We start from the raw sequence: 16,737 nt of genomic DNA, 5'->3' as shown, positions 1-16,737 counted from the left end.
ACAAGCACACAGACACAGAAACAAGCATGCATGCACAGGCACAGAGACACACAGGCACACACATCACACACATGCACACACACAAATGCACAGACACATCACAAACATACACACGTGCACACACACAAGCACACATGCACAGGGATGCGCGCGCGCACACACACACACACACACACACAAATGTTGGGAGAGAAGCTGAGGCGGGGCTTCCATGTCTGCTAGACATGCTGGCTCCTTGCTTCCAGCAGGCTCATTAACTCTCCTTCACTTGATACACTGTTTCCTTTCAACCCCCACATCCTCACTAGCTGTTTCTTTGAGCACCAATAAATAGCCTGCGCTCCCAGAGCTCTGGTGCAGCCTCCACACTGGCGATGGCCCCTGGTCCCACTTTCTCAAACTGTCTTTTTCTTATTCCTTTGACTCCACCGGACTTCATCGCCCCCAGGACCTGGCGTTGGGTCTGATCACCGTGATGCACAAACACACACGCACACGCACACACACGCACACACGGGAGAGCTCGTATGTTACGTGTGGATTTTTCAGGAAGGGGTTTTCTAAAACCTGAAAGCCTCTCAGGGGGTCCTCAGGGTACAGTGATTGGGAACTCATCTCAGGCCTCTGGTTGGAGGGTCCCCACTGCCCACTGTGGGGTGACAGCGAATCGCCCGCCTTCCTCCCATGTGAAGCCCACGCTTGTCACCCGCTGTACCTAGAGCCGAGCCCACACCTCAGTCATTGGCTTCCTCTTTGTAAAGCTGGTGCTCCCCACTGTTGAGTGGCTGCGATAACACCAGCAGCAGCCTGGCCCCGACCTGTGGCTGCTACAGAAATGCACCTTTCCCAGGCTCCAGGGAAGGCCGCTGCTGGCTGTGTCTCCCAGCTCCTGTGTGCCCTGGATGTGGAAGTCCTTCCACGGGTGGGTGCACACAGATCCACATGGTTCACACCATGGACGACCCTGTTAACTGCCAGCATTTTCCTTTTCAGGGTGGGTTCCTCTCCCTCCCACGCTGTTTTATGTCCTCTCGAGGTTTCCCTAATGGAAACTGACAGCAGCGGACCCCGGACCCACAGCAGGCAGGTCCACCGTGGCTCCGGGTCTGTTTTTCTCGTCCTTACGAAGCACACCTTCTCATTTTAAACAGCTTTGCCGCAGTGTTGATTGTAGACTCATGATCAGAGCTGGAGAACCCGTGCTCCCTCCAAGGCAGGCGGCGTTTCACCAGATGCGCCTCACGCCTGAAAGCTGCTGCTGCTGGGTTCACCCGAGCCTGCCCACCCTTCCTGGTTTGGTGTCCGACCTGGAGCAGGTCTCGGGGGCTGCCTCGGGCCCACGCAAGCCCTCTCCTGGGCCACACCTCTGCTCTCTCCACCTCGCCGACGAGGCACTCCCCTGCACATCCACTTGTCCATCAGGAGATTCACAAGCGCCTGCCGCACGGCCCTGGGTGATTCCGGTGGCCATGGGGATTGATCAGGTTGCCACGGGGACAGAGCCAGTTGCCAGGGGAGCATGTAGAATGACACCTGGCCCGGAGGGGCTTGCGGGGGACCCGCGTGCCGATGGAGGAGTAGGTGGGTAACGGGGGGTGGGGTGAGGGAAGACAGCAGAGAGGCACCTGCCAAAGCACCCCTGTGTAAAGAGTTCGAAGGTGGGACGTGTCCCCACTAAACTGGTGACTGGTGGGCGAAGGGTCAGCACTGGGCACAGGGAGCCTGAGGACGGGTGACGCTCCGTTCTGTGGTCTGGGGATGCTCGTGATGTTGTGAAAACCTACGCAGCTGCACGTATTTACGCTGTGCACACATTTCTGTATGTACCTTAGAAAACTTATTCCCAAAAAGTAATGACTGAAGGTTGGGTTGGGGACTGTGCAGGCATCGGTGGGCGGGTCGGGCGGGGGGCCTAAAACACTACTGCAGATGACTCAGGGAACCTGGGCCCCAAAGACCTAAAGAGACCAATGAGGAACAGAAATCCTGGAGTTTTCAGGATGTCAGATAAGAGAAGAAACAGCTTGCTGAAAGGCGGAAGCGCCCTTCTCTTGTAAGAAAACAAAACTGGCTGAAATGGGTTGGAACCCAGTGGCCAGCTGAGTCCACACAGAGAGAACTTGCCGACATCACAGCCTGAATTTCCAATGCAGGTTTCCTGGTCCCCCTAAGTCTGCACGTGTGACCCACCAGGTAGCGTGAAGAGATCACGGCACCTGCCCTGGGACAGTCCAGACTCCACTTCCTTCTACCCATCACCTGCCCATCCCAGAGTCCACCCCCTGAGGTTCTTCTAGTGAAAATGTTGCCTGGAAGCCATGTGTGTGGGAGCCTGTGTGTATTGGGGCCTGTGTATGTTAGGGCTTGTATGTGTTGAGGCCTGTGTATGTCGGGGCCTGTGTGTGTCCTGTGTGTATGTCAGGGCCTGTGTGTGTTAAGGCCTGTGTGTGTTGGAGCCCATGCGTGTTGAGGCCTTTGTGTGTCGGAGCCTGTGTGTGTCAGGGCCTGTGTGTCTCGGGCCTGTGTGTGTCAGAGCCTGTGTGTGTTGAGGCCTGTGTGTGTTGGAGCCTGTGTGTGTTGAAGCCTGTGTATGTCAAAGCCTGTGTGTCAGGGCCTGTGTGTGTCAGGGCCTGTGTGTGTTGGGCCTGTGTGTGTCAGGGTCTGTGTGTGTGTTGGGCCTGTGTGTGTCAGGGTCTGTGTGTCTGCTGGGCCTGTGTGTGTCAGGGCCTGTGTGTGTTGAGGCCTTATGTGTGTGTTGGCGCCTGTGTGTGTCGAAGCCTGTGTGTTGGAGCCTGTGTGTATTGAGGCCTGTGTCTGGCGGGGCCTGTGTGTCTTGGGGCCTGTGTTAAGGATGTGTGTGGAGATTACTGCACAGAGCAGCCCGGGCCTGAAGGGGCTTCCTTTACTCAGTGGAGCTCATCCTGGCAGAACCATCTGCACCCAGCGGACAACACATCTCCCTCCTGGCCCAAGCTCCTGCTGGGTCCCCTGACCTCCTGGGCGGCCTCCACCTGCAGCCGGGTCCTTGGCCTGCACATCCAGTTCAGGGAGAATTCTGCTGGGTCAGTGTCCAGAGAACCCTGGACCCTGAGATCCGACCCCACTGGGCTGCCTTGGCAGGGCTCCTGTGGAGTGGGCTTAGCCAGAATCCCCCACCCTGAGGTCTCTGCTTCGTCGTTTTCCGTCCCGACCTTGATTCCTGACCTTGACCTTGCCGTGTGTGGGCTGCACCCCCTGTTGCTTCCTCTCCTACACCCGGTGGGAGCCCATCTCTTCTGCATTGTAATCACCCTGCAGGACGTCTCTTCACCTTCCCAGCAAGGTCTTCCCAGGCACAATCACCCTGCAGGACATCTGCTCGCCTTCCCAGCAAGGTGCAGGATACACTATTCTTCAACACCAGGAATCCAAAACGTGTACAAGGAAGCCTGGGGTGTGATGTGGAAGGGGCACGGGAGACCCACAGAGCCCTCGGGAGAAGTTGCAGAGGTGAGACCCAGGGGATATCCCCTCCCCACTGGGCCTCCAGGGCCCGAGATGCCGCTGGGTTTCTCCCAGTGCTAAGGATGGGCCTGGAAACAGCAGCGTGCACAGGACCGAGGCTGGGGGAGCTGGACAGGGACCAAGGCTGGGGGAGCTGTTTCCTCTACATCTTCTGGGGCGAGGATGAGCATGGAAACCTGGGGGGCGGGGAGCAGCATGAGGTATCCTCCCCAGCTCAGGACAACGCATGGAGGACGGGGCCTGCCTTGGGGTTGGAGGGTGAAGTGGGAAGAGCTGGTCTCCTCTCCAGCTGTGGCAAGACCTGGCATTTCCACCTCCTGGAGCCGTCTCGGGGCCACTTTCAGAGTCCTGCTGGTGCACTGTCTTCCGAACTCCCTTTTGCCAACCCCCGTGTTGCCGGCAGCACAGTTGCTGAATTTAGGGGTTTTCTGATCCTGGGCCCTAAGGGTGCCGTCTGCTCATGCAGCCAGGGAGTCATGGGCTGAGAGCGAGCAGCCCAAGGCCCCTCCTCCCCAACGGGTGCTCTGCTGGGGAACAAGGAGCATGGATGTGCCGATGGGGGTGCGGGGGAACCACAGCCACGTGTTCCCAGATCCAAGAGACCCTGCATGTGGGGGTCTTAGCTGGAGGGAGCGCCTTGTGGACTTAGAGGTGTCCAGGGGTGTGTGGAGGTGGTCAAAGGAGGAAAAAATGGCTCAATGTCCCTGAGTCGGTGGCCAGGCCAGGAAGGACGGCTGAGCCCGCTGCAGGGGCACCGGGCAACATCAGCACTGCCGGCCCTTCTTGGAGCGTCTGTCCCGACAGTCCCAGTGAGACTCAGCTCCAGGCACCCCCACGTCAGATTCTCCTGGGACAGGACAGTCTGTTCTGTTGCTTTTCACAGCTGCAAGCCCCCTTTGGGCCCCAAGAAGCAGCCTCTCGTCCCTCCACTGAGCCACTGGGTCCCCCCCTGCCGTTTCTCACTCTGGTTTGCACAGTCCCAGCTCTGCTCCTTCCTTGTGAAGAAAACACTGTGCACTCATCTTCCACATCAACCCAGAACATTCTCTTCCCATCACCAGCTCCCGACAGACGTGGATGTGATAAGTGAGTGATAGCACAGCCGCCACCATGCCGCAGGTGGGCCACCCCCGGACCTCAGCGCCTGACCAGATAGGCCATCCCTGGGACCTCAGCACCTGGCCATGCTACCCCCGGACCTCAGCGCCTGACCAGATAGGCCACCCCAGGGCCTCAGCACCCGGCCATGCCACCCCCGGACCTCAGCGCCCGACCAGATAGGCCACCCCTGGGACTTCAGCACCCGGCCAGGCCACCCCCGGACCTCAGCACCCGGTCAGAGAGGCCACCCCAGGGCCTCAGCACCCAGCCAGGCCACCCCTGGACCTCAGTGCCTGGCCAGGCAGGCCACCCTCAGGGCCTCAGCACCTGGCCATGCCACCCTCAGACTTCAGCACCGGGCAGACAGGCCATGAGGGGGTTGTGGCATAACTGGATGCAGAGAGAGACAAAGAGAAAGAGAGAGATAGAGAGACAAAGAAACAGAGAGTGAGAGAGACAGAGAGAGAGAGACGGAGAGAGCCGCAGGCAGCAGGCTGTGTGCTGAGCAGACTCGCAGGGGCCGGTCCTGTGCCCCGTGCCCCGGGTCCAAGCACTCACTGTGGGCACATCCGTAGGCCTCCACACGCATCCCAATCCTGCTGTCTGGGTTCCAGGCCACGGGCAAGAAGCGCAGGTGCCGGGCCTCCAGGGGCGGCCGCAGCCTGTGCTGTACCACGCTGTCTGCATTCGCGTTTCCCAGAAAGCCCTGCAAGAGAGGGGGCTCAGTGGCCGGGGTCTGCGCCTCCAAGGAGAACGGCCTGCAGGCAGGACCCTCCCTCCCTGGGGTCTCGGCCCCTCTCCTCTCTTCAATGTCCTGTCCCCAGCCCACCCGCTCCCCAGGCAAAGCAGCTCTCAGACCACTTGGCCTGAGACAGTGCCGCAGCCACTGGCCCCCGGGTTCCTACGTTGGAATTTAACCCCAGACAATGGTTTTGGAGGTGGAGCCTTTCAGAGGTGTTGGGGTCTCAGGGTGGAGCCCATGATGGGATGGGTGTCCTGGTGGAAGGGACCGGGGGAGAGGTAACCACCAGGGAGTGGCCTGGACGTCCACCCTGACACCAGGTTTGCCATGCCCTGACCCTGGGCTGCCGGCCTCCGCACTGAGAAGCGAGTCTCAGTCCTTGATGAGCTGCCGCACCCGTGCTGTTTCGTTGCAGCGGCTTGAACAAGGGACCAAGGCAAACCCCATCAGGAGGCAGGAGATGGGAACTCCCTCCAGCTGTCCTGGGGCTGTGGCAGTGACCGGGGACGGCCTCCAGCCCTGACCCACAGGGTCTCACAGGTCTAGGTCCCAGCGGGAGCCAGGCTAGGCCTCAGCTCAGCAAAGCCTCTGCCTGTGCCCCTGTTTCCCTGCTGGACACGCTGTTCTGAGACCTGCGAGCCGGCCAGGCGGGTTCACTTTCTGAGCGAGAGATGCTGTCTGGCTGCCCCACTCCCCACTCCCCACAGAGAGGCTCCGGTCCCAAGGCCTTCCCTGGTACGAGGCCACTCTAAATGTTCTCAGCACCATCCCAGCGCCCTGACCAGGGCGTTTCTATGAGGCTTGTGTTTGGAAAACAACACGTGAGCTTCATGCCTAATCTCCAGGTCACAGAGTTTCACCGTAAAACACACGCTGAGGATGCACAGGACGAGAACCGCAAGGGTGAGAGCCCCGGAGTCGCAGTCAGAGGAGCGTGCGCCGGGGCGGGGCGGGGTGTGGGGGCCACAGTGGTTCCAGCCTCTCCCTCCCCTTCCTGCAGACTTGGCTTAGGGCACAGAGGGTGGGGTAGGCGGGAAGGCCACGCACCAACTCGGAGGCAGCCTGGGCGTCGGGTTTCCCAGAACAAGACAGACTCCTCAAGGATCCCCTTTTAAAAATCTCTATCAACGCTGAAAATACTTAGCACAAAGCATTATAATATCAGGATGTGAGGACATCTCCAGACACCAATATCAAACGCCATTCACGAAGTCAGAGTCAAGGGCACCTTGGGAGGGGTTATCTGCAGCACCGTGAGCGAGGAGGACGCGTGTAAATTCAGGTTACTATTAAAACACAGAGGCAGCGCTGTGAGTGAGGAGGACGCGTGTAAATTCGGGTTACTATTAAAACACAGAGGCAGCGCTGTGAGTGAGGAGGACGCGTGTCAATTCGGGTTACTATTAAAACACAGAGGCAGCGCTGTGAGTGAGGAGGACGCGTGGACGCAGCTGAAAGTTCTCTGAGCCTGTGAGTCGGCGAGCGGTGAGAAGGGTCTGACAAACAGTAAAACGCTCAGCTTCCCAACTTCACAATAACCATAGAAAACAAATATAAAGAGCAAGAAGACCCCATGTTTCCTGATCAATCTGAGACGGCTCAACAGGCTCCTAAGCCTGGGTGAGGGGTGAGGCGGACACCCTGGGAGGGGGGTGAGGGCTGTCCCTGCGGAATCCACTGGCCCCGGCAGCCGGGAGGCCGGGATGCTCAGGAAGCCGAATGAGTCCCCACAGCCTCCAGTCCTTGTGGCATACTTTGGATCACATGTGAAATGGAATTTTTTTCTAAAATATTTGTAAATTGAGTGCTGTGTGCGTGTGTGCAAGGGTATTTGCATGTGTGTGTGTCTACGAGTGTGTGCCTGTGTGTACGTGTGCGCGCCTGTGTGTACGTGTGCGTGCCTGTGTGTACGAGTGCATGCCTGTGTGTAGGAGTGTGTGCCTCTGTGTATGTGTGTGTGCCTGTGTTTGCGTGTGTGTGTCTGTGTCTACGATTGTGTGCCTGTGTGTACATGTGTGTGCAGGTGTCTGCGTGTGTGTGCATGTTTGTGTCTGCATGGGTGTCAGGGGTGCATGTGTGTACGTGTGTGCCTGTGTTTGTGTGTTTGTGTGTGTGTATGTGTGTGCATGGGACCTCTCCATCATGTAGGCGTTTCTGTCTTCCATGGACAGTGGTTCTAAACTCCAACGTGGATCAGAATCGCTCTGTGGGGATTTCTACGTGGAGACTCTGGACTCATCACTGCAGGACGGTGGAGGTGGGAGCCGCGGGCTGGGAAGGCCCAGCTTGGGGAGGGTTGTCCAGCCAGAGCCCTCACTCTGGCCCCTGCAGGCTGAGGTGGGTTGGTGTAAAGCTGCAACCAAATTTCAGCTTTAAAAATAACCATATCATTACAGTGTAAATAATTCACTTAAATTTAAAAAACCAGTTCAGTGAAAAAAGTAAAGATTTAAATTTTGCTCATGTCCATCAAAAGCAGGAAAACACTTCTGTGAGAACTCCGTCGGCCTCCCTGGGTTTTCTGTTTTGAGGGTCTTTTTTCCCACGAGGATCACATTGATGAAAGAGGCGCCTTTCACCAGGGTCACTCTGAGAGGCACCTTTCACCAGGGTCACTCTGAGAGGCGCGTTTCACCACGGTCACTCTGAGAGGCGCGTTTCACCACGGTCACTCTGATAGGCGCCTTTCACCAGGGTCACTCTGAGAGGCGCCTTTCACCAGGGTCACTCTGAGAGGCGCCTTTCGACTCCTAGTTTAATTGTTACTTAATAACACGAAGCAAAATACAGTCATGTAACTTCCATGCAAAAAGCTCCATTAACAAGGCATCGATTTAGCATTAAAATTCCAAGCAACGGCGGCATTCTCAGTGTCATACCAATCATCCTGACAGCTGTCAGTGCTGGAGTCAGGCCTCGGAGGTGCACGAGGGACCCGGGTTTACACCTGATCACTGCCTGGTCTGGGAGAGCATCCGCACCTCCAGTTCCGGGAGCACAGAGCATCCTGGAGTGCTCCAATCCCTGTTTCAAAAGTCGCTGTGAGTGAGGAGGACGCGTGTAAATTCGGGTTACTATTAAAACACAGAGGCAGCGCTGTGAGTGAGGAGGACGCGTGTCAATTCGGGTTATTATTAAAACTCTAGGGCAGCCCTGTGAGTGAGGAGGACGCGTGTAAATTCGGGTTACTATTAAAACACAGAGGCAGCGCTGTGAGTGAGGAGGACGCGTGGACGCAGCTGAAAGTTCTCTGAGCCTGTGAGTCGGCGAGCGGTGAGAAGGGTCTGACAAACAGTAAAACGCTCAGCTTCCCAACTTCACAATAACCATAGAAAACAAATATAAAGAGCAAGAAGACCCCATGTTTCCTGATCAATCTGAGACGGCTCAACAGGCTCCTAAGCCTGGGTGAGGGGTGAGGCGGACACCCTGGGAGGGGGGTGAGGGCTGTCCCTGCGGAATCCACTGGCCCCGGCAGCCGGGAGGCCGGGATGCTCAGGAAGCCGAATGAGTCCCCACAGCCTCCAGTCCTTGTGGCATACTTTGGATCACATGTGAAATGGAATTTTTTTCTAAAATATTTGTAAATTGAGTGCTGTGTGCGTGTGTGCAAGGGTATTTGCATGTGTGTGTGTCTACGAGTGTGTGCCTGTGTGTACGTGTGCGCGCCTGTGTGTACGTGTGCGTGCCTGTGTGTACGAGTGCATGCCTGTGTGTAGGAGTGTGTGCCTCTGTGTATGTGTGTGTGCCTGTGTTTGCGTGTGTGTGTCTGTGTCTACGATTGTGTGCCTGTGTGTACATGTGTGTGCAGGTGTCTGCGTGTGTGTGCATGTTTGTGTCTGCATGGGTGTCAGGGGTGCATGTGTGTACGTGTGTGCCTGTGTTTGTGTGTTTGTGTGTGTGTATGTGTGTGCATGGGACCTCTCCATCATGTAGGCGTTTCTGTCTTCCATGGACAGTGGTTCTAAACTCCAACGTGGATCAGAATCGCTCTGTGGGGATTTCTACGTGGAGACTCTGGACTCATCACTGCAGGACGGTGGAGGTGGGAGCCGCGGGCTGGGAAGGCCCAGCTTGGGGAGGGTTGTCCAGCCAGAGCCCTCACTCTGGCCCCTGCAGGCTGAGGTGGGTTGGTGTAAAGCTGCAACCAAATTTCAGCTTTAAAATAACCATATCATTACAGTGTAAATAATTCACTTAAATTTAAAAAACCAGTTCAGTGAAAAAAGTAAAGATTTAAATTTTGCTCATGTCCATCAAAAGCAGGAAAACACTTCTGTGAGAACTCCGTCGGCCTCCCTGGGTTTTCTGTTTTGAGGGTCTTTTTTCCCACGAGGATCACATTGATGAAAGAGGCGCCTTTCACCAGGGTCACTCTGAGAGGCACCTTTCACCAGGGTCACTCTGAGAGGCGCGTTTCACCACGGTCACTCTGATAGGCGCCTTTCACCAGGGTCACTCTGAGAGGCGCCTTTCACCAGGGTCACTCTGAGAGGCGCCTTTCGACTCCTAGTTTAATTGTTACTTAATAACACGAAGCAAAATACAGTCATGTAACTTCCATGCAAAAGCTCCATTAACAAGGCATCGATTTAGCATTAAAATTCCAAGCAACGGCGGCATTCTCAGTGTCATACCAATCATCCTGACAGCTGTCAGTGCTGGAGTCAGGCCTCGGAGGTGCACGAGGGACCCGGGTTTACACCTGATCACTGCCTGGTCTGGGAGAGCATCCGCACCTCCAGTTCCGGGAGCACAGAGCATCCTGGAGTGCTCCAATCCCTGTTTCAAAAGTCAATTGAGTGTTGAATAGTTTCCCCAGGTGGAAATTTAAATTTGCATTTTAGAAAGAGAATCAAAACTGACAAAACTTTCCAAGTGTCCTGATATTGTTCTTACCCTGCAAATAATACGTTTAAGTGCCTTGGATGAAGGATTCCATCAGCCCCTCTGGACCTTTTAAATCCAGCCAGAAGCCCTCACTTTGGGCCCGTAAGCTCTGTTCTTGGTATTCAATCAACGGCACCACATGGTTACATGATCCTGATGCATTCTCCCATGCTAGGGGTGGAGAGAGGCCCCAGAACCTGAGTTAAGCTTCCTTCTACCTGGAGCCTGAGCAAAAACTCCACATCCAAGCCTCCATCACGTGTCAAAGGAAGTCACGACTTAAGCCCAACAGCAGCCCTGCTTAAGCCTCCAACATTAGAGACCCCGAGTTCCACGCACTGCAGAACAGGAAGGCAGCAGTGAAATGAGCCCTTTGTTGAATGTGCCCCACCTTCCGATTCTGTACATTTTGATCACACAATCACAGTTCACTGCACTGAGGTCAAGGAAGGAGGCTCTTCTATTCTGTAGTAATTAGATCAATGAGCATGATGAGCAGGGCTTCCTATCTATGATCTTCTACTCCAGTGAGAAGGTGCCCTGAGTTAGCAGGTCACTGCCCTGCCTAATGGAGTAACCCTGGGGACTGGTGTCTGAGCCCAGGAGTCCTCATCAAACAGGACCATGGACAGAGAGCGAGAGCTCACTGTGGGAGCATGGGACAATCCAGGAGGTGTCACCACTATCCCTGCAGCCCCCAAGGCGAGGACTGTCCGACCACACCTGTGAACGGAGACTTAAGACTGATCTCGCAGGATGATTCACTAATGAGCCTTTTGGTCCTAAGCACCTGCGAGATTCCTCACTGCCAGCCTCAGTTTCTGTGTCTGTAAACAGGGCTGGAGATGCCTCCCTCCCGAGGCCACCAGGGCGGTGCCCACTGTGAGGCCTCAGGTGAGCGGCCACTCCAAGGCTGCTGTGTGCCCACTGTCACCGTTCCTGCTGCTGAACCCACTGAGCCAGACTCGGGGCTCATATCCAATACGTCCCTTTCAAGAGAGAAGATATAAATAGCAGCTCCTATAATCAAAAACATATCATTCAATGCTTATGATATCAAATGCAAATTTTATTTAAAACTACTAGCAATTTTGAACCCTAATGACAGGAGATATTAAGGAAATCAGCCTAGGCTGTTGCCCTCCCATTCTGAAAGCAGGGCTCTATTTGGTGGGATTAGAGGCCAGAAGGGCAAAAGGGCTCTCGAGCTGCCCATTCCATCATTAGTCCAGTGGAAGCAAAATATACTAATTAGTATGTTTATTTACTTGTTTGAGAAAAGATTTTGTATTTCATTTCCCTAAAAGGAAAACTTAAGGTTTCTAAATTTGGGGGGAAAAAATTTAAACCTTTGTGTTGACTACACCAAACAATGCACAGATGGTGTAGCTTTCACCTGTGAGCCCGGAGTCGCTGGTCTTTTGCTCTGTCACACCCTCTCTTTGGACACAGGTGTGCACATCCATGCATTCACACACACCCACACGTGTGTGTATGCACATGGCATGGATACACACATATTCATACCTATGCATGCAAAAACACGTGCAGACATGCACACATGTGGCTGGTAGTTGTGGGGCCATTTGAATAAAGTTGTAGACTTCACCATCCTTCATCCTAAACTCAGTGCACATCTCCTAAAAACAGACCTTCTCCAAAGTGACTGAATATCATTGCTGACACCAAGCCAATAATAATATATGGGATATAGCCCATATTTAAATTTTTCCCCAAATACAGAACAGAGCCCATCTTGTGTTTTTGGCTCATGGTTTTGATGTTTTGAATCACCTAATTTGGGGTACCCATAGCCCCTGGCATGTTCTGGGTTTGTCTGAGGGTCCCTCATGGCCAAGGTTGGCCACAGGTTTTTGGTAAGAACATGACATGAATGGGCTTATGGGTCTTTTATCGTGGCTCATGAGGCACAGACTCAGACACACCACTCCTGTTGACATTAATTCTGATCATGTGGGGAAGGAACTGACTTTTCTCTTTGCAAGTAACTAATAAAGGCGGTCTGATTCTCTGAGAGCCTGTGAACATCTTGCTCAGGAAGCAGCGCATGCAACAGTCTCAGCGCCAGCTGGGATCCTCACCTGGGTCAATGACTGCACTGGGTCTAGAGGACGGCAATTCTCTGTTGTTAGCGTTTTTACAGCGAGGGCCCTCAATGTCCTCCCGTCAGAACGCCCTCCCTCCTCCTCCCTCTGACTGTAAGATGCTGATGGTTTAATGCTCCCATGGGATCCATTGTGGTTGTTACCATTTCCCATGTTCGAACGGCTCCACATCTGCACACGAGAATCCGTTAGGTGAGTCCTTTCAAGCACCAAAGTGCTTTCTTGTCTGGTGTCATCAGAAGGTGCTCCCAGCTCAGCCTGGGCATTACCTGTCCCTGCCCAGAATCAGTCACTTTTCTAAGGAGCCCTGTGATTCCTTTCCAAATACACATTCTGACGCTGTCTTCAGTCTTTCATGAGAAGTAGCATACAAATGAGTCATTTCATAAATCTTGTTTCTGTTAAAAGAATATTTAATGTATTTATATGTGTTTTAAATATATTCGGGTCTTATATTCATATAAATGCAACTTATTTGAATTTTAAGAAATTGCATGTTGGAAGTTATATATAACTGTAGCTATTTCCTTAAGTTCTCAGACAGAACAATTGCTCTTATAGATAAATAAATGGCATCAAATATGTTCTGAGGAACCTGGTGACCTAGATTTTGGAACTTAGTGTGATGGTCTTATCTCTTACACCAAATAACGATTGTCTACAAAAAACCAACACATAGAGTCTGGTGTACCCTGTATTCAAACCTGGCTTTGAATCTTCCAAAGCGGGCCCGGATTCTCATGAGTAAGACAATTATGAATGAGTGGACAGCCACAAAGATTTATCCTTGCTTTATTTTCTCAAGTCTGAAGATGTGTTTTCTCTAATAAATAGGAATAACTTTTCTCTTTGAACATACAGTGCCTTCAGCAATCCTTCAGAAGTTCAAACCCTGATTACAGCAATGCAACTGAAGAGTGAGGCAGAATTGCAGGGTTGAAGCTCTGCCCTGAGACGTGTAATTAAGAGGTGGTGTGATTCCTGCTCTCTTAACAGATGGGGACTGGGGGTCTGTGTTGTGGCAAAGCTGGATGAAGGGTTTACCTGAAGGGGTTGTAAGGATCGATGGGTTTGGTGCTAACGATCGGAGCCTACTCACATCTGACACTTTACAGTTTTTACTTACTGGAGACGTAGGAAAATCTCAGCTCTGTCCTCAGACATCAAATCAATTTGCCATAATATCTACAGTTAGCCAATAGCTTTAACATCTCCACAATCACTCTTAAAATTCAACAATCAAAACCAATTATTGCTGAATAAATGATCTGTTTCAGTAAGTCATGGTCTTTGGTGATGTATAAGAGTGACCTGAAGTAGGGTTTTCCGTCTGCTTATTTGCTATAACTGGTTTTAAAATAATATCTTCAGGAATTAATTTCCAATATTAAAGATTAGTCAAATCCTTATTTCCCTATGTTTGTCAATCCTACTACTAAAATCTAAACAACTAAGCATAATATCCTAACTCAGGATATCTAAATAATCTTACATTCTCTACACAATTAAATTGAAAATGGGAATAAATAAAAACCAATTATATTGTCCCTGGGCTGTTCAGATGGTCTCTGGAATTCTGTAACCTGTGCCTTCTGATTGGGGTCCAGATAGATCATCACAGCCCAAAATGACCTGTCAATGAGAAGTTTATTGATAACAATTTCCTTTCAGAAACTTTTGCATTTGCCATTTTTGTTTAGAATTAAAGAGTTAAACTCCACTTATTTCTGAAGCACGTATGTCTTCAGAGAGCATTTGATTTAAATACGTGAGGGATGCTTGGTTAGAATGATGAATTCCATTAAAGAATGCTTTTGTTTTTGATAAACATGCGTTAAGTTTCTAGATGTGAATACTGATCAGTTGCACATGTGATCTCATTTTTATACTCAAAGAAAATGTTGTAGAAAGCTTGTACCAAGCCCAAGGCGTGGGTTTTCATGGGAACATCATTGGTGATGATTTTAGAGGGATTCTCCTCTCACTTACGCAGCTCACCCTTTTTAAAACTGTGCTGGTTGAACAGCAGGATGCCACCTGGACCTAGAAGCTCACTGGAGTCAGGCATTCCCATCCTGGCCTTGGTGTCTTCCCGGGCTGCCCTGGACAGCCTGGTTTGAGCTCTGCCTAGTGTTTTGTTCAGAGTTTCAGCAAAGCCAATGGCACCTAAAACCCAGTCACAAGAGGATGGGAGCCAGCAAAGGTGCAGGTGGGGGTGAGGAACCCAAGGGAGGCCAGCACCCAGGGAGAGGGTGACCCAGGAGCCAAGGGCGTGGCTCATGCAGAGCCCCATGCTGGAGTGATAACTGGGGGATGCACAAGCCTGGCCCAGAGGAAGACAGCATGGGTGAAACCAGAGGAAGAGAACTGTGGGTGAAACCTGCTCCCTGACTCTGCACCTTCCCCCTTCCAGCACCCTCCACACACTCAGGGGCCTGGCCCGGCTGAAACCACCAGCAAGAGCATCATTGCACAATCTGGGAGGAGTAGGGGCATAGAAAACGGCTCTGGGGGAATCTGCAGAGGCCCCTGTGGGCCCCACTGTGGTTGCCTGGACCACAGTGCTGGGGATGGGATCTGCAGAGGCCCCTGTGGGCCCCACTGTGGTTGCCTGGACCACGGTGCTGGGTATGGGGTCTGCAGAGGCCCCTGTGGGCTCCCTGACCACAGTACTGGACATAGCTTGTGTCCTCCACGGGCTGTAAGAGTCCACGCAAGGTGTTAAGTACACTGGTTTGTGCATGTTAGCAAGATTGCTGTTATCTGGTTAAAATAACTTATAATATAAATATTATAAAATATTTATAAATCTGTTGTATGAAGATACTAATTAATTCAAGCATTAGAAACATAATTACCCTAGCGCCAGCACTCCGTGGAAAACTGGGAAGCAACTAAAATGCCGCTGCTCTAGATGCCTGAACACAAGTCACTACTTATGTGATCACGTTTATCACTTAATCATGTGACATCATCACACGAACAACATCAGCACCAGCGTGTACATCAGCTGGCTTCCTTTTCCTGGTTTGGGGATGCAAGGAGTTTGGAAGTCGCCACTGTGTCCTAACAACAAGTATAAAGCTGAACAAACTGAAAAATCAGCAACCCTTCGTAGATCTGGTGAAGAAGTGAGGTCACAGTGCAAACCACCGCCTCCTAAACAGGTGGCACAGAGAAGCACCACTTTCCAGAGCAGTAACCCACAGGGCCTGGCACCAGGGCAGGGGCTGGAGCTGGGATTCACACCCTGCTGCACACTTGGTGTGGGCCAGTCTGTGCGTTAAAGCTTCAGGGGACCCTGTCTCAGTGAGTCCAAAACTTGTGTGAGTTTTGCTTCCGAGAGCTGGACCAGATTCTCACAGTGAATAGTAAAGAAAACCCCTCATGCTTCTGGCAGGGGGAGGAAAGAGGGAATCTGCTGCCCGTAGACTGGCCTCTCAAGAAACTTTAGAGTAAGTTTCCTATAGAGAAGAAAAATAATACAGGTCAAAAACTTGGATCTGCCAGAGCCTGGGGTTCTCCTTAGCAAGGCCTGCCCTCCAGAGACAACAGGTAACAGAGTGTAAACCACAGGGGTCCCATCAGGACCCAACACCCTGGGGAAAGAAAGTGCCCAACTCAGCCCTCCACCCATCCCGTACCAACCAAGGGGGAACACAGAACTGACCTGCCTTGGGGCACAGGCTCTGGAAGGCTGAGGCTGATCCAGCTTCCCCTCCCCATATCTCAGCAGCCCATGCCACTAAAAGCTGCTTTGCAGCCATTTCTGTTACTCATTATATCATGTGGGCTATAAACACAGCATTACAAGGCACACCGCAAAGCAAAAGGCAGTTTAAAGAAACAGTTCAAACATCGTGACCAGACTCAGATACCACAGGGATGCTTTAATTCTCAGATCAGAAATTTAAAACACCTGTGACTAATCTGCTATGGGTTCTCATGGATAAATTAACCTCACAATAAACCATGGACAGTGTAAGCAGACAGGTGGAAATCTGAATAAACAGCCAAAAAGACCAGGAGCTGTCAGTCAGCAGCAAGCACCGTGACAGGAGCTGTCAATCAAAGCACGTGACAGGAGCTGTCAGCAAAAGCACCATGACAGGAGCTGTCAATCAAAGCACAATGACAGGAGTGAAGAGCTTGGTCAGCCTTGAACCTCTGAGCTCAAGGTTGCAAAAAAACTGAAACAGAAAGAGACAAAGGCTGCACAAAAATAAAATATTCAGAACTATGTGAAAACCAGAGGAGAATAAACAGGGAAAGGAACAGAAAAAATATTTGAAACAACGATGACGGAAAAGTTTTCCCAAACTAATGTCAGGCACCAAACCACAAATTCAGGCATCCAGACCTATCATTTTCAAG

The 16,737-nt window shown here is 52.2% G+C and overlaps 1 protein-coding gene across 1 annotated transcript in view; it reads right to left on the bottom strand.

Annotated features, from left to right (window-relative positions):
• The window catches only part of LOC108522050 (contactin-associated protein-like 4), a 217,238-nt gene that overhangs the window by 94,120 nt on the left and 106,381 nt on the right, over window positions 1–16,737 (bottom strand). The window contains exon 4 of the mRNA XM_017862149.1: window positions 5,164–5,311. Coding sequence (XP_017717638.1) covers window positions 5,164–5,311 — 148 coding nt within the window. The remainder of the gene's footprint in view (window positions 1–5,163; window positions 5,312–16,737) is intronic.

Source organism: Rhinopithecus bieti, unplaced genomic scaffold (genome assembly GCF_001698545.2).
Source record: "Rhinopithecus bieti isolate Rb0 unplaced genomic scaffold, ASM169854v2 scaffold_63361, whole genome shotgun sequence".
NCBI classification, from domain to species: Eukaryota; Metazoa; Chordata; class Mammalia; order Primates; family Cercopithecidae; genus Rhinopithecus; species Rhinopithecus bieti.
This window is presented reverse-complemented; position numbering and strand designations above follow the sequence as displayed.